This window comes from Pimephales promelas, chromosome 19 (genome assembly GCF_988280905.1).
Source record: "Pimephales promelas chromosome 19, fPimPro1.hap1.1, whole genome shotgun sequence".
Classification (NCBI taxonomy): Eukaryota; Metazoa; Chordata; class Actinopteri; order Cypriniformes; family Leuciscidae; genus Pimephales; species Pimephales promelas.
This window is the reverse complement of record NC_142787.1, coordinates 29,240,467-29,258,223: the sequence shown is the minus strand read 5'-3', so window position 1 is coordinate 29,258,223 and position 17,757 is coordinate 29,240,467. Positions and strand designations below refer to the sequence as shown.

General features: G+C 35.8%; 2 protein-coding genes across 6 annotated transcripts; both read right to left on the bottom strand.

Annotated features, from left to right (window-relative positions):
• Window positions 1–1,232: 1,232 nt before the first annotated feature.
• pimreg (PICALM interacting mitotic regulator) lies at window positions 1,233–7,836 on the bottom strand. Of its 4 annotated transcripts, none has more exons than XM_089123828.1 (6): window positions 7,493–7,836; window positions 6,590–6,906; window positions 5,480–5,787; window positions 4,285–4,380; window positions 3,599–3,636; window positions 2,068–2,206 (listed from the first exon to the last, which is right to left on the bottom strand). In XM_089123828.1, the coding sequence occupies exons 2-5, from the start codon at window positions 6,878–6,880 to the stop codon at window positions 3,606–3,608; spliced, it is 726 nt and encodes a 241-aa protein (XP_088979954.1). In that variant the 5' UTR covers window positions 6,881–6,906; window positions 7,493–7,836; the 3' UTR covers window positions 2,068–2,206; window positions 3,599–3,605. The 4 variants fall into 4 exon arrangements, with proteins under 4 accessions (XP_039549697.2, XP_039549696.2, XP_088979954.1 ...); XM_089123829.1 differs by having other exon boundaries at window positions 3,599–3,630; XM_039693763.2 differs by lacking the exon at window positions 3,599–3,636 and having other exon boundaries at window positions 1,233–2,206.
• An 88-nt stretch (window positions 7,837–7,924) lies between these two features.
• Window positions 7,925–11,564, bottom strand: tmigd1 (transmembrane and immunoglobulin domain containing 1). 2 transcript variants are annotated; one of them, XM_039693767.2, is made up of 6 exons: window positions 11,332–11,564; window positions 10,922–10,993; window positions 10,507–10,791; window positions 8,805–9,089; window positions 8,608–8,711; window positions 7,925–8,478 (listed from the first exon to the last, which is right to left on the bottom strand). In XM_039693767.2, exons 2-6 carry the CDS (start codon window positions 10,974–10,976, stop codon window positions 8,461–8,463), a joined length of 747 nt encoding a protein of 248 aa, XP_039549701.2. In that variant the 5' UTR covers window positions 10,977–10,993; window positions 11,332–11,564; the 3' UTR covers window positions 7,925–8,460. The 2 variants fall into 2 exon arrangements, with proteins under 2 accessions (XP_039549701.2, XP_039549700.2); XM_039693766.2 differs by having other exon boundaries at window positions 10,922–10,998; window positions 11,332–11,562.
• Window positions 11,565–17,757: the final 6,193 nt, after the last annotated feature.

Sequence of the window (17,757 nt, the reverse complement as noted above, 5' to 3'; positions counted from 1 at the left end):
AGTCAGAATTGCGTGATAGTCAGAATTGCGTGATATAAAGTCAGAATTGCGTGATATAAAGTCAGAATTGTGAGATATAAAGTCAGAATTGCGAGATATAAAGTCAGAATTGTGAGTTATAAAGTCAGAATTGTGTGATATAAAGTCAGAATTGCGAGATATAAAGTCAGAATTGCAAGTTATAAAGTCAGAATTGTGAGATATAAAGTCAGAATTGCGTGATAGTCAGAATTGCGTGATATAAAGTCAGAATTGCGTGATATAAAGTCAGAATTGTGAGATATAAAGTCAGAATTGCGAGATATAAAGTCAGAATTGCGAGATATAAAGTCAGAATTGCGAGATATAAAGTCAGAATTGCGAGATATAAAGTCAGAATTGCGTGATATAAAGTCAGAATTGCGTGATATAAAGTCAGAATTGCGTGATATAAAGTCAGAATTGGGTGATATAAAGTCAGAATTGCAAGTTATAAAGTCAGAATTGTGAGATATAAAGTCAGAATTGCGTGATAGTCAGAATTGCGTGATATAAAGTCGCAACTGCGAGTTATAAAGTCAGAATTGCGAGATATAAAGTCAGAATTGCGAGATATAAAGTCAGAATTGCGTGATATAAAGTCAGAATTGCGTGATATAAAGTCAGAATTGTGAGTTATAAAGTCAGAATTGTGAGATATAAAGTCAGAATTGCGCGATATAAAGTCAGAATTGTGAGATATAAAGTCAGAAATGCGTGATATAAAGTCGCAATTGTGTGATATAAAGTCAGAATTGCGTGATATAAAGTCAGAATTGCGTGATATAAAGTCAGAATTGCAAGTTATAAAGTCAGAATTGTGAGATATAAAGTCAGAAACGCGTGATATAAAGTCGCAATTGCGTGATAAAGTCAGAATTGCGAGTTATAAAGTCAGAATTGCGAGATATAAAGTCAGAATTGCGAGTTATAAAGTCAGAATTGTGTGATATAAAGTCAGAAACTCATCAATTAAATCTTAATCACTGCATATTCAGCATAATTTGATCTTTTTTATCAAACACTGACCAAAAAAAAAGCTATAAAGTTTTAGGGCTGGACGATATGATGATATTTAACGTCAGTGAAGAAAATGGAAATCCAAGCGTATTCTTTGCAGCTTTAACCCTTCACGTGCTAAGAGATGTGAAGAAAAATCCCACTGATACTTATAAAATGATGATGAAAAGTAAGAAACCAATCAAATTAGTTAATTACGGAAACTTTTTTTTATTAAATATATAAAAAACAATTCTGTTTTTTTGTCCTTTTAAAAAAAAAAATCATAATGAAAAGTGATATTACTGTAAACATTTTAGCTTTGAAACAAACTCCCTCTCTTATCCTTTGGTAATGTTTACATATTGATGACTATATTGTGAGTACAATCTGTGATTATGGTGTATTTCATAATATTATCAATAGCAGAATATTTGCTCAGTGAAATTATTGCATACTTTGCATTTTTTCCTCCTGATACACAAATGCTAATGCCTTGCAGTACACTCAGTAAAGTACCAAAGCAGTAAACACTGTTAATAAACTTCAACTAAATAGGTTAAAACGGTTAGTAAACAGTAACATTAGTAACGTCTCCCACAGTTAGGACACTATCTAACCATGTCAGTTTAGTGTTCGGTAGTGATATTGGATATTTTTGCAAAACAAAAACAACAACAACCTAAATATGGGTTGTTTTAGCATTTTTTCCTGATTATTTGACCTTTCCAAACATTCATTTTTTAATATGCTTACGTTTTGTATTCACATATTTTTGGTGGCTTTTCACAGCAGAAACGATTTTAAATAAATGCTTCAATATGTCAAGCACACTATCTAAAAATCAGCAGCTATAAAATAAAATGTTTTCATGTAGTGATACAGTATATTCAGTTGCTGCTGCCCATTAAAAGATACAGACAGATTTAAAATACTGGACAAGGCCTCTTCTGGCATATACTGAGAAACACAAGACAACATACATGTTTGATAGTAAGGAAAACTTTGCCTCTTTTAAGTGGCTTTGCGGATGTTTGACATGGCCACATCAGTCCAGCTGCTTACGGACCGCTGGATGCGCCGTGTCTGTTTTCGGATGGAAGCCCTGTTCAGTCCTCTGGAAATGTTGCTCTTGGTCGTGCTGTAGCTCTTGCTCATGACCCCTTGGTAGTGCTCCAACGCCTGGACCCTGCAATCACATCGATGGTTAGAGTTAAGTGTGGGATGGAGATCATGAAATCAAAATCAAATAGGCAATTCTCTTTCGGTTTTATTTTTTTTTTTTTTACACAATGTTGCAATGCTTATTATAAATGATTTATCTGTGCACATTATTTTCTTAAAATTTCTCTTAATGACGTGTGTCGGTGGAGGGTGGGGCTTAATATCCTCCACAACTGACAGTAAACTGGCATACAGAGCTGCCTCCATTTAGGTGGCAACTAACCAAATTCCTACGACCCAGTTAATTGGTCCTGCCCTATAGGTCCCTATAAGTCCTGCCCTATATTTTTCCTATTCCAGAAGCCGTCTCGAACACGTCACAAAACAGAAGAAAACTATCACAACTTCCGTTTTATGCTGACATTAAGACGTTTAAGTTTTCACATCGAGTTTTTATGTGAATGTTTGCAGCCAAATACAGATGCTTTCAAAGTTTACTTTAAATAATAGTGCACGAATCGACACATGAACCTGTAGAAAAATTTCTAATTTTCTTAAGTTAAATGTACACTATGCTTTTTTTTTGTTCAAAATGTACATAACGAGTCAATACATCAGCAATCCTAACTGGTTACAAAAAACACTTTTGATTAGCGAGGACAAGGCATTGAGGAAGGGGGACAGGATCTAGAAATACACCATGACTAAAGAAAACACATATTAACAGTTATTTACATGAGTGAAAGTTATGTTAGTTAGTGTTCAATGCATTTAAATCCCAATGTTACATAATATTTTTGGTGCTGTCCAATTTATTAACCATAATAAATCACATTAAACATAAAAAAAAATGTAAACACACACTATACTTACAAAATGTTATGTTAGGTGTGATTAATCAAAATTAACTGACTTGACAGCACTAATAATTTTAATTTATAAGGAAAAATGCAGATGTCAGCATGCAGTTTTTCAGTGTGTGGAAAAGTGCAGCGTTGGCATTTTAGCAATAACTCGTTTGGTGTTACACAGGAAAAAAGGAGCAACAGACTTGTGAGTCGGAACATTAATCATCTAAGACACAATTTGTTTGCTTTCAAAATGTTCTGAGCTGAAGAATCTGTCCGAATTGGCATGATGATGAATTACAAAAGTATAATGGTGAAAAAATTGTAAGGAAATGGGCAAATCAAGCAGCAGCCATTGTAAAGTGTGTGTAAGATGCCTTTTAGTGTTTGATATTAGAAAGTAAAGCTCCTTAAATCATGTTTGGCGTAGGTTAATAACTAATCATGCAATACACACGGGTTTTAGTGTGGCACTGATTGCACGAATCAGACTTTTTAGATTGGACAAACACACTCACATAATGGAATAAACAAAGCAGAACTCCAGAAAGATACTTAAAAACATTTACCTTAGCTTTAATCCAAAAGACACTCCCTGAACCTGTCGCTTGCAGAGGAGAAATAATAAATGGACTTAATTCAGAAAGATATTACAAGTGATCATGCCTGAAAGCCTTGAACTTGTTGACTGGAATATAGCAGATTTAAATCAGCCCTAAACGCTCATCATCATCACCCCTTTAGCTGGATTGATTAAGAGTGACTGACCGCCCAACCAAGGAATGAGACTGTCGAGACATTTGAAAATCTTGGCGGGAGGAAAGTTATGTGTGGAATTCAAAAAAGGGGAGGGAACGGGGTCCCTCGGATAAGGAGGAAGGGCTGGAAGATATTAAGACTAGCACTGCATGATAAAAACTGCAACAACCCAAATGTCTTAAAAAATAACCGTTATTAAAACAGTTAAATCACACAGTTGTTCCAGCAATAGACAACAATTCCCAAAAGCAAACCCCTCTAAGTGCAGTAACGTAAAGGGTTTTTAAGGAGGTTTCGGTACAGAGCAGCTGCTGTCTAGTGAAACGTTGGGGTCTGGGGGTGCACCCTCCCAAACTACAAACAGGAAATGGCAAGATGTCATGAGCGGGAACTGGGAACACATTGTGACTGAGTGAACGCATCTCAAGAACTGACAGAAATAAAACTGATAAAAGATGAATGGGGTTTTATTGGGTTTTTATTTTTTTGTACTCACCTATCATCTTTCCAAATCGCATCATCAAAGGCTTGAGAGAGACGTTTTAGCCTTCCTAGGCCTTTGGACACACAATCCAGATCCTCATCAAACTGCCTGTCATGGGGACGGAGAGAACCATTATGTGATATCATGTGTTTCATTCATATGTGCAAAGCTGTTCTTGTCATTCCTAATGTTTGGTGGCGTTAAGGTCATCTACATGCTAATGTTCTCCCAAGCATTGACATAATTAACCGTCAGACATATTATTTTAAAATCTACAGGCGTGGGCAATGTTTGGAAAGGAATACAAGCATACTAATTATTGAAGGTCAGGCACCAAATCTGGCCAATAATTGTTTTTATGTTATGGATTTATAACTTATAAAGATACTATTATGTTGAATCAAACTACTAAAAGATAAAACACTGAAAACTAAAATCAAGCACATTGAATGTTACAAGATTCAGGCATCGAAACATGGATAATGTACAACATGAAAATGGATATTCATTTTGAAATTTGCCAAAACTTTTAGAGAGCATAATAGATGATGGCGAATATCCAGTTCAGGGTGATTTTAGTTTACTAAAACCGTAAAAAAAGTGTTAATTAAAACAAAAAAAAACTTTAACTGAAATAAATAAAAAATTACAAAACACAACAAACTTACTGAAACTAAAATTAAAGAAAAAACTAAATATTTTAATCTTTAAAACCATTGTATCACAATGATACTAAAATAGCACTGAATCCAGTATCCAACATCTTTGAAATAGTTGATGTTATTTAAAATTTTTCTTCAATTTTGTGTAAAATGTCGAAATATTTGACCATCTAATCTAATTATAATGAATATTTTAAAAAAGAGAATTGTGGGATCTAGTGTTTTACACCGTGTGCTCAATTGTTACACAAAATATTTTGGCAAATGTAGAAAATTGAAAATTGTAATACTCTGCACAGTATGCTATAGATATGGTATAGTGTAAAAGTCACTACACAAAAAAAAAAAACACACCTGCAAGACCAAATCACAGTTCACAGTGACATAATGGACTATTTACACACACACAAAAAAGGTTAATTCTTTAAATATTGCCCACGCAACTTCCCAATGAAGAAAAATGCTGTCGTCAAATGATTTCATGGGGACACTAGACAATTTAAAATCAGCAAGAATGCAATGTGCGTGCAGCTGTGCCGTCTCACCTCCTGCTGTTCATGGTGTTGGGTGATGCAAAAGGGCTTCTGAGTGCAGCCATTCGTACCAGCTGCCTCCTGGTGCCCCTGGTCTTCACCGTCCTAACAGCACGGGCACTGGCGTCCGGGGTACAGGCCCCTCGAGGAGTCCGCTTGCTGACTGACCTTGGAGTTTGCCTGGGGGTGATGGTAGTACGGGCGGAAGATCGCTTTGGGGTTTGTGATGCCCCGGTGCAATCACACTCCTCTCCACCTGACGTCCTACCAGGCGTCATGACTAGACACTCCTGACGTGGCTGTCTGCTCCTTTGAAACTTCTGATAAGAAGATAAAAAAAAATATATAGGATTTTTTGGGAGGGTAAATAAACATTTGATTTACATTAATATTATAGCATAAAAGAGAGGCTGTGAGGGATAGACTTAATGTGTTTTCAATGGCATGCACTGTAAAAAGCAACTATATCACTCGTAATTTAATTCATGTTGTCTGGAGTTTTTTTGTCTACAGAAATTTCTCCAGAAACACATTAAATAACAGTATAACCCACTGAAGAGATATATGGCTGTGTCCGAAATCGAATAGACTACTCTCTTTTTTTGAATAAACAATTACTTCAAGCCCACTTAAAAGTACACTCTATATAATAAGTGTGTAGTAAGAATTAAATCTGGACGTACTGCATTCACCATGTTGTCGTCATCATGCAACCTATCAGCATCAGATAAGCCGCTTCTTATTATTCTTTGTTTTACATCACTGTACCACAATGCCTTGTGCTTTTTGCACTGTATTTGTCTGCAATTGAACTAAAAAATAAAATTACAAAATTAATGTCGCTTCACTGTCATTCACAATGTGTACATGTCCCGTGGCCTCATGGGATAGTAAATTTAACATAGATAGAAAACAGTGGTCACGGGTATTTTTTGCCTAAAGTACACTGTGAATTACACAGATATTTTGTCACAATACTGTTTTTCGCCTACTATATAGTTCAGAAGCCTATATCCCTCAAAGCCTTGCTTTTATTCTTGTTAAAAATGGCGCAATACGGTATAACAAGTGATTGAATGAATGTGCATTCACAGTTTATTAGGCAAGAAATATTAAGCACACCTGACAGACGTTTCCAAAGGAGTTTTTTGCACTGCGGGTCATTTTGCGGACCACACTGGTCTTTTGGTTCATCTGTAGCGACTCCCAGGTGGGGTTCTCCGAGATGTTGACGTTGGACTGAACCGGTTTCAGGGGCAGCCGCTTGCGCAGAGACATTCTCAGCGAGTTCAGCGAGCTGGTGGAGCGCATCTTCTTAAACTGCTGCGGGGCTTCGGGCGAGCTGTCGGGCTCTGACTCATCGAGGACCGCGTGCGACCTCCAGACCCCGCTCACAATAGTGGACGTCATCATGAAATCTTAGGGAGATGGAAAAATGCCTATTTGTAAACAAATAAGACTTTAAAAAAATGTGTAGGCCTATTTGTGTTGTCTTATTGAATAGTACGTTGACTTTACGCGTAAACAAATAAAATGATGCACCATTTTGCAGTATTTTTAACAGCAACAATTAATGCATTCTCAGGGAGGTTGAAAAGTGAACAACGGGTTGTTACCGTAACATTTTCCCTTTTTTGTTAAAATTAGCATAATTATAAGTCCACCGTGTAGAACAAATAATATGTACGCAATAAATATCTTTATTCAACATCACTTTTCCAGTTTTTCCACGACGGTGGGGGAACTCTGTGAAGAGCTGCCTCTCGGTTTCAACTGATAAATAAACTGATCACAAGCTTGATGTTTGTTTGTAAAAGAAAATAGTAAGTGATAATAAAACGAAACTGAAGATTAATCTCCAAGATGTTAGTAACGTTAACGCAGAGTAGAAGAGCACAAAGCATTGATAATTTAAAAAGTTAGCGACCCAACGCAACATTGAACAAAAAAACAATAAATGCTTTACACAACAAATTCGTCTAAAAGACGCATTGCATTGACTATGGCGTTAAAATCAAATCTTACCGTTCTTTTCCCAAAATCGTAGAGTCTTCTGAAGTCAAACTATCCTTTGCTTTGTTTCTTGTGGCTGCCGGTTGTTTGAATTTGGCGGACCACTCCCTGTGGAAGTCAGACTCCGCCCACCATGTCCCGTTCCTCCACTCTGATTGGCCAAACATGCAGCTGCGTCGCAATCTAAACGCGACGTAACCCGCGGTTCTTTGTTTTGGAGCGCTATTGTTATGATAAACTGTCTATATATTCATAGAGACAAAGAGATAACTTTTTAAACTGTTAAATACATAAACAGCAAAGCTCATCATGGAAGAACCACCTCGAATGATGGCAAAACGGCTTATAAAGTCTCAAATGCATAAATATCCCAAAATATTTCACAGCTGTTATCATTTTAGTATTTTGTAACATTCTAAAAAATATAACTAAATGTCCAACAAATCTGAAATATAATTCAATTTTTATTTGTCTTAGAATGACAATGAACCAAGAAAACAGCGAAAGTATCCAAATCTTATAATAAAGTGGAAAATAAATTTAACCTTTAACAAAATCATAAAGGTTAATGATTTTTGCACTATTTACACAAGTCAAATCTCGTCCTTGAGAATATAAAATATATTGCAATTCACTTTAATGACTTTATTTTACAGTATCTCCAACAAACACAATATATAGGAGAGGCTGTGTCTTTGCAGCATAACTCAGAGACAAAGTATTTGCTCAACAACATTAGAATGGGGAGAAACACATGCGGAAATAATCAAGGATAAAGAGTTGTTTGACAGACATATTTTCACCTTATAATTTAACAATAACAAAACATCTTTTTGAGTTAGTAATTCATATTTATGAGGGATGCCATCCTGGTTCCATCCCATTTGCAACCAGTACAGTAATGGCTGCTTGAATTCCAGTCTGTTCTCCTCAATGCTCAATGGTTTGAATGCCTGAGATGCAATTCCATTTGGAGATGTTCAATTTCGTTTGCAGCACTATAGGACACAAAAGTTTCTGTTGTTTCAGATAGTTTTTGATTTAAAGATCGGAGTTAGGCCTATATTAAACATCACTTTTGTCTTTATATTATTAGTTATGACGATAACAAAACGAAGAGGACATACCTTAATAATTTTATCCCTCCTAGAGATGAGTGCCAACACAATTGTGCATAAAACCACCACCACTCCAGCAATCGTGGGCCCTACAGGGAACTTTAGGACTCGATCTAAGGGAAGAGAAGGGGAACATACTTTAAACTGAACATAAATGTCAAGCAGAATATCAAAGAAAAATTGAGGATAAAAAAGGGACCACAAACCTTCAACCGTAACCGTAAAAGTCCTGCTCACAACTCCATAGACGGATGAGGTTACCTCACAGACGTACGTTCCTTGATGTACATCCCGCTCAGCTTTTCGGATTGACAACTCAGCGGTGATGCCGTTATTGGTCGCTTTGTATCTACCCGTGGTCAGATCCAGAACTTTACCATCCCTTTTCCAAACCAGAGCGACAGGAGGGTTGGCACGTACATCACAGGACAGAACAACATCATCTTTTTCCTCAACAAACACTTCTTTAGTGTCATTAAGGTCTGGAGGGTCTGTAATATAATGGCATTCAAAGCTTAGAATGAAACGATATCTGACCATATCTGCTTATGTTGTTTTACATGCATACAGAAAAAAAAATGAATCAGTTTGACTGAAATCTAATTCATTTAAAGAAATATTCCAGATTCAAACTTAAGCTCAATTACTATTCATTAATTTCATTTTGCCTCACATTTTCTAAAAACAACAACAAATGAGGATACAGTAAAGCACTTATGCGATTGAAGTAAATAGGCCCAATTTCTGGTCAGTGGTCATATGATTCTTTTCTATATCCCTTTTGAACAAAATGATTTGTTTGCATTTCTTATCTTCTTATGTGCTAGTAACCACACTCAATGTATTTTTTTTTTCAACACATCCCATAATTCTTAAAATATCGGCCTCTACCAAATGGTTGAGATGTCACTTAATGGTAATAAATGGTACCGGAATTCATACACATACTTTGCTATACTTTTCATAATTTATGATCAAAACTTTTTCTAGTCTTGACAAAACGCATTGTCAGAAAGGTCTGAGTCTCAAGGTTACATATTTTGCAACAGAAGTGATATCTGGACGGAAATTTTTTTTTTTTTTCAGCAAAATGCATACAATTAAATTCAATGGTTTTTATGTCATTTTTGGTATTACGCTTAAACAAAATCTTCATTTTTTGTGATATCAACTTCAAATTTGGAACACAACTTGGTTAGATATATGGCTTTGATTTTATAGTAATTTTATAGGAAAAAAATATTTTGTAAAATATATATTTTATATAAAATAAAAAATATTTCGTACAGTATATTTGATTTAATGTAAATTTAAAACTTCTTTTATTTTTTCAAGTGCTTTTACTTCAGCAATAATCTGCTGAGTGTTTTCTTTAAAACAAGACTAAGGTCTTTATTCCAAAGCATACTTGAATTACAACCAAGTTCATTGTAATGTCCATTCTCAAAAAGGGGGTGACAGTTAACCATTATGTGCAAAATCAACCGTTTGGTTGAGCATGTTTTTGAAAAATTATTAAAAATACACTTACGTTTTTTCATAGCACCAAGTAACATCATTTTGTAAAGATAGAGCTCTTACAGTGTAATATGTAAAAAAAAATATGCTTAGCTTGCCAAAAATTTCCAAAAACAGTTCACATGGCTGGGGTGATTTAATTGTTAGAAGAAGTGTTGTGATAAGTGCTGTTGATTGACACTGTGAAAGCTAGTATAATATACCTCAACCAGATGATAGAGATGGCTCAATCAGTTTGAGTTAAGTTACATACTCCTCTCAATAAAATATAGTGACTAAAATGTGTTCAACCTTTGGTTGAGAAGAATAATAAAGTTATACTTTTATTATTATTATTATAGAAATATATTCCTGTTTACTCCAGTAACCTATTCTGAACATTAAACTTACAGTGGACGTCGAACTTAATGGAGCCGTTCACACTTGCGTCCCCCTTCAGCTGACAGGTAAAGACGACTCCGTTGTCCTCTTTCTTGACAGACTGTACACACAGATTACTCCGGGACTGGCGGTTCTCTTGTGCCAGATTCACTCTGGCTCCATTGCGGAACCACTGCAGTTCGGAGCTGGATGGTTCAATACCTGCATCGGTCTTACAAGTTAGGGTGACGGTTTCCTCAACCTCTGTCTTTAGCAAGCTCCCGATGGCCAATGGACATGACTCTATGGTGACCGCTGGTCAGAGAGAATTAAATATTAGCAATTTGTTCAGGCATAATGCATTCAAATTATTTGAGTACTATATGTTAAAACATGCAGCATTTGGATCTGTTTGAAAGCACCAGGCTTTGATAGATTAGGCTACCTTTTAAAGGACTGACACAGCACAGCAGGAGCAGAATGATGACCAATACTTTCATCTTTGTAAGTGTGCCAGCTGCCCTTAATGATAAAAAGACATGAACAAATATGATTTGTGGAATGTTTTGGATAAACATTCTTCAAATGAATTCATATTTTGCTAGAGATGAAAGTTTGGATCCCATTGACTTTCATTGTATGGAAAAACAAAAGACATTTCTCAGACTATCACTAAAGGAAAAAGGTGATGTGAGGGTATAAATGATGACAATTGTTATTTATTTATTTATTTATTTATTTAAATGCAATTCCAGGCAGTTTCAAAGTCATTTAAACACTTGAATGTGTGATATTCTCAGAAAAATAATTGCATTCTCAGAAATTCAGATCCCTTTTTCAAGGGCGCTTACTCACCAAAGCTTTGTGCGACGGTTGTCTGGAAAATGAAAAATCCAAAGGTTGCGGGAGGTCTGGAGAGGCCTGTGTCTTTACACCTGTGGTTTATATTCTGTCCCTTTACAGCACTTAACAGGAATTGAAATCACCTTCCCCTCACGGTCACAGACCTTTTAGTGTTGTGCAAAAATAGACTTATAAGTGTAATTTCAATCTCTCAAGGTGAAATGGGAAGAATTGAAAGAGAGAAATCTCATAAAGATACAGTCTTACAGTCATAAAACATTTTGCGATAAGAGAAACTGTGTTCTATAAATGTCAATGCCAAACGCATTAAATATAAAAAGCCACGTCCCAGCCCAAAATGAATCATGCATTCCTTTTAGTGTTTATTTGATATCTGTTCAGTTTATTGACACAGGGCAATGACGCATGTACAGTATGCAGGAAAATCAGTTATACAAATTTGATACAAATAATATTATATACATATAGGGTAGGCTACATATGTATATGTTCCATAGTGTATGATTGTAGAAAAACGTATCAACTAAAACGTAGGCTACTCAATTACTAACGTAACCTCGGGTTCTCTCTAGAAAAGGGAACGAGTATTGCAATATCTTACGCTAAGGGAAAACCTCATTTCCACGAGATATTGAAGCCAAAAAATTATCGTTAATTTTAAATTAAAGGGTTAGTTCACCCAAAATTAATTACTCACCCCCATGCTGTAGCATACAAACCCCGTAAGACCTTCGTTCGTCTTCGGAACACAAATGAAGATATTACACGAATGGAGCTCCATATATGGAGCCTTTAAACATTGTCGTGTTTCTTTAGAAATGAACTATGGAAAATGGAGTCTTTAAACGCCTCAGATGTAAAGTTATTCGCTGTCAAAGTGACGCCAAAATGCATGGGAGTCAATGGAATGCTAACAGCAGGTGTTTGCTAATCAGTGGTGGTCCCCAAGGTAAACTTCGGTTTCCGGCTGATGGATTGATTACTCCCTTGGGTTTTTAGAGAGATTGATTCATGTCAGGAGAATCATTGAAAAAGTGGTGATGTGCAAATGTACATTATGAGAAAATAAAACAGTTTTTTTTTTTTACATTTGATGCATGTAAACCTGTCGTAGGAGACTCTAAAACAAAATTAGGAAATTTTAAAATAGCATAATAGGGACACTTTAATATAGATTTACAGTAGTAACAATAAATTATATATGTTTTATATAATATGAATCATTTAAAACAAATTCTTAATTACTTTTTTAATTAATTTTTTACATTTTAAAAAAAGGAGTCAAGGACCAGCAGATGTTTTGGAAAGTGCTGTGACAAGTTTTTGTGCCATTTTAATGGTTTAATGGGTGCCCTGTGCACCTAAGGCCCCATATATACATCTACTTTCCTTTGGATGAGACACTAAACCAAAGTCCTGTCTCTCTGTGGTCATGAAAAATCCCATGGAACTGCTCGTAAAAAAGAGTAGGGGTGTAACCTCAGGCGCCCTGGTCCTATTTCCCTCCATTGGCCCTTATCAATGTATATGTGAAGAGTTCAGATGCAAAAGCCTCTAAATGCCATTTGAAATTTTCTTCTTTAATGATGATTTTTATCAAACTTGTATATTTAAGTTCAGTAATTTCACTTAAATGGCAATGATAATTACCTATTAATTGTTATTTAAGTGAAATTACTGAACTTAAATATACAAGTTTGATAAAAATCATCATTAAAGATGAAAATTTCAAATGGCATTTAGAGGCTTTTGCATCTGAACTCTTCATGTATAAAGGCATAACGGTTATCAGCCAGATGGTGAATATGAACTAATAGTTATAATTAAATTATTTAACAGTTCTGTTTTCTAGTGCATATTGTGTATTTAGCTTTGTCTTCATCCCAGTTTTTGAAACAAAATATATAACTTTATTATGCTGATTACAATACATAAGGATGGGTTCTCAATTATTATCCACCAGGGGGCCTAGTTTGACCACAGTGAGGTAAAGATGTTGATTATCATAATCAAACTGTAACTAAAACTAACAGATATCACAGGTTCAGTGTGAATAATCAACCATGGAAATCAAGCCTTTTGTCTTCAGTGTTTTTGATTAGCTCTGTAGGCACCAAAATATGTCTTTCTGATGGATGTATCACAATTAAATACAAAAGATTTTCAAGTGCACTTGATTATACACAGTGTTTTGGTAAAATGATATATGCAGTATTTAATACAATCATATGAAATATGTAACGTATAATACAAATGAATTTATACTCATAAAGTACTCATTTATTTATACTCATTAGCAGCTCATTTGCATTTAAAGGGCCAGACACAAAACGGTGCGTTTTTGCAAACCCTCAAAAAGTGACAACTTTAACCCTCTGGGCTTCTTCGTAAATGGGTTACACTTAGCTTCCTCCCGGTCAAAAACGGACGAAGCCTTAAAATTTAACTTTACTTTTTCCCAGGATAACTCCCTCAAATATATTTTTGTTCTATAATATTTTCTGATTATTATTTAGACTTTTCAGAGTTTTTTATGGTACTTTGCATTAATTATATAATTTTTAAGAGCTATTTTTTTTTCATTAGAATTAATATATATATATATATATATATACATATTTATTTTATATTTATTTCTTTTCAATAAATGCAACAATTCACATCAAAATAGAGTGCCAGCTTTATTAAAAAAAAATTCAAGTAGAAGAGCGCCACCTTGTGGCTTTAAAAAATAGTTACATGTGTGCAATGTCCTGTACAGCCTGTAGGCTGCCTATAGTGTTGTTTTAGACAAGATTTCTCTATCTTATTTTTTTTTTTTTTAATTTAGATATTCTAAAAGACAATTAACATGCAATATAAAAATATCTGTGGGGTATTTTGTGCTTAAACTTCACACACACACACACACTCTGGGGACATCAGAGATTTATTTTACATCTTATGAAAATGGCATTTTACCACCCCAAAAATACATCTTACCATTTTTCAAAAATCTACACTGCAATTATGAATTAAGAGATTAATTTTCTAAATATAACATTTTGGATGCAGAAATAAAGTTTTGGGAAAAATGTTATTATATTATTATAACACTAAAGCCTCAAATTGGCGGTGGCAAGCCTAAAAGGGGCTATGTGTAGGTTTTTACTTAAAAAGATCTTTAAAATAAAGTCTTTATTTCTACATTTATGAGCCAACCGTAAAGTATTAGAAAGAATGACACCTTGACTGTCCACCACGGTTGCCTCTTTCAGCCTGAGTCGGGTCCGAATTGGCGTGAAAATTCACAAAATGTGACGTCATGGGCGTTCTCGTCTACTTGGGCTTGGCGGATGGAAAGAAGCGACCAGCCTCCAGCACAAACCAGATACCCACGGAAACTCCTCGTAAGTAAAAAAAAAAAAAAGCCTTATCTAGTATGGCCAACAAGCGTGCGCACCGAGAACGAGACTGGCTGCAGTTTCTCTAACGGCCACTGGTGTCAGTAACGGTTAGATATTTCAGAACTTCCGCAATGCCGATTTGTTCAAAAATGGTGAATAATTCAATAATGAAACACTGCAGTGTGCTGCTGTGAGATTCAACTTTTCTGCTTTGTTTGGAACTATTTTTGTTTCTAAAATTGTCAATACATTTTTTCAACTTATCGTTTATTGAACTGTTGTATAAAATTAATATCACATTTTGCAATTGTGCTGCTAATTTGATATTGCTTAACTATAAAACACAAAGCACATGAACTCTTGCAAGGGCAATTCATGTATTGAATTTTGGGGCCATTTTTATTCATTTTGGTAGCCTTTCCAACCTCGCACAATGCTATTTTACATCAACAACACCAGAGTAGCTTGCTTGTTGTTAAACTTAATGGAGAGCTTTTGCTTTTAAGAGTGTTTTAATTTCACTGCAGTGACAAACACTGACAAAGTTTAGGGCACACACTATCATTACCTGTCTGTCACCACCAGTCAAAGTAAGTCCTGGAGATGTGGATGCTGCTCACATGCTACATAAAAATAATAACTTACAGTAATCATTCTTCCAAGTTATTGCCATCATGAACCTTTGTCTTTTCGTCATAAAATTGCACTTATGGTTGAACAGATACACTATGTAGATGTATGCATACAACTGTTAATTGCATGCATGTGTGAGAGAAGACAAACGTTTTATTGCATGATAGTGCATAACTTAATTCCTTCTATTCCTCTCTCATTCCTCCTTTCAGTCTTCAGCATTTCTTACTGCATCTGATAAGACATGGGTGTCTTGCAAAATAAAGGCTAAAGGTTGTTCCAGTTTTCTACCCATCGATAAGTGCACACACACACACACACTGTACATTGCATGCATTATGCTGACAAATACTTTCTTAACATTTTTTACAAGACCCTAAACATTCCAGAGCCCCTAAAGGAACATGGTGGTGGGGAAAAAAATGAGATGGGTGGAAAAAGTAAATTTAATTTTTTTGCGATCTTTTAGGGGATTTGTGCTTATTAAAAAAAAGAAGAAGAAAAAAGAAGACTTTGCTGAACCACAAATGTAGTTGCAATAATATTTGAACACACACACAATTTATTGATTGATCAGCACTGGTTGTGTAAGATCTGCGATGTTGACTGAGGTAAAACGCTAATGTTTAACCGAGCAGACACATTAATGACCAAAGGTTGTGTGTGATCTGCCGCTGGAGATCCATGGCAAGCAACCAAAGAGTAATGTGCCAATTAGAGATATTTAGCTAACGTTAATTGATTTAGATAAGTATGATGAATATTAAAACACATTTCCTTGCCATCAACACCTAAAACAGCTAAATTTGCAGATGGGTCATTGTTTTTCGCTGAGGAGCCAAGAACCTGACGTCAATTACAGCGATTATGAGCAACCGTGGTGACGGGATGTAACGTCTCCCGTTCCCTCCTTCAGGGAATGAGGGTTGCATTAGTAACCGAGACATTCAGTCACTCACGTTCGACTCTGCCAAGGGGAAGACGCGGGCTCACCGCAGGGAGCTGGTCGTATGTAAAAAATAATCCTGTAAAAAAACGGTAAATTACTGGCAGTTGTGGTTGCCAGCATCATAGCGTAAAAATATGGTGCGTTACCGGTTTTAAAATTAACAGCTAAATACCGTTTGTCAGCTACATCTAAATGCAGTTAATTTACAGTTATATACTGTAATTTAACAGCATAATACTGTAGCTGACAATAGCTTACTGTAGCTTGTTTTAAAAATGGTAACATACCATATTTTTACGGTAATTTACCGTTTTTTTTACAGGATTATTTTTTACCATATATGGTATCGCCACTGGGATCCCCACATATGGAAACCAGCCTAGCACAAGTTATTCAAGCATAGGAGCACGAGGCCTGGCGTTGGACGCTCCGAAACATACAACTGCCGAATGGGTGCGGAGGAACTCCGGCTCAACACATAGACTATAAAAGCCCGCAGCTGTATAGATATCTGGAAGAAGCGACACTCCTAGTGGAGCGGGCTCTCAAACCGGGTGGGCAGGGCAGCCATTGGGCTTTGTAAGCCAATGGGACATCCTCTGCTTGATGACAGCCTTTCCTCTCTTCGGTTTTGTGTTCTGTCCACGTACACGCGCAGAGCACGAACGGGACAGAGAAAAGCCAGGGATGAGTCTGCCTCTTATGAAGCAAGTTCGCCATCTGGTCCCGGAAGGGAGTTGTAGGAACCTTGGGCATGTATCTGAACTGGCATCTCAGGATCATATGAGAATTAGCCAGGCCTAAGGGGGTCCACCAAAAAGCATGCACAGAGAAGTCCAAATTAAACACGATTTAATGACTCGTAAATGTAAGTACACGGCGTAACATTGAACTGATTCAGTTCGGTTCAGTTGGACATTGCACAACTGATTCAGATCACTTGGACGTCACTGTGATTACAAGAGGTAAAACGATATAAATACTGTTTGTTTTCTCACAAAAACCGCTCGTTTCGTGTCTTAGGCCATCAATGTGTACTTACATTTACGAGTCATTAAAATAATCTGGACTTCTCTGTGCATGCTTTTTGGTGGACCCCCTTAGCCTCCAGTCAGTGTGTGACTGATGGACAACAACGGTTTGACCGAAAAATGTCAAAATTGAAAATACTGTGGAAACGAAGACACCTTCATCTTGGATGCCCTTGAGGTAAGCTAAAACATATCAAAAATTAATTTCAAAGTGAACTATCCCTTTAATAACTAATGATCGTTGCTACGAAAGAGAATCAATCAAAACTAACTTTAACTGGAAAAGAAATTTATTTTAGAGCGGCCATAAAACCAAAACAATCTGTTACTTCAATTTTTATTTACCTATTATCATTGTAAAGCCGCTTTGGAAAAATCTACATTGTTAAAAGCGCTATATAAATAAAGATGAATTGAC

Bases quoted from the DNA above. Each gene is read 5' to 3' on its own strand.
- pimreg (XM_039693763.2), bottom strand. From the start codon at position 6,880: ATGATGACGTCCACTATTGTGAGCGGGGTCTGGAGGTCGCACGCGGTC. The intron at 4,381-5,479 runs GTGAGACGGCAC...TCCCCATGACAG, and splicing joins AACACCATGAACAGCAGGAG to GCAGTTTGATGAGGATCTGG. The intron at 2,207-4,284 runs GTGAGTACAAAA...ATGTGATTGCAG, and splicing joins GCGATTTGGAAAGATGATAG to GGTCCAGGCGTTGGAGCACT.
- tmigd1 (XM_039693767.2), bottom strand. From the start codon at position 10,976: ATGAAAGTATTGGTCATCATTCTGCTCCTGCTGTGCTGTGTCAGTCCT. The intron at 10,792-10,921 runs GTAGCCTAATCT...CTCTCTGACCAG, and splicing joins CTGTGTCAGTCCTTTAAAAG to CGGTCACCATAGAGTCATGT. The intron at 9,090-10,506 runs GTAAGTTTAATG...ATTATATTACAG, and splicing joins CATTAAGTTCGACGTCCACT to ACCCTCCAGACCTTAATGAC.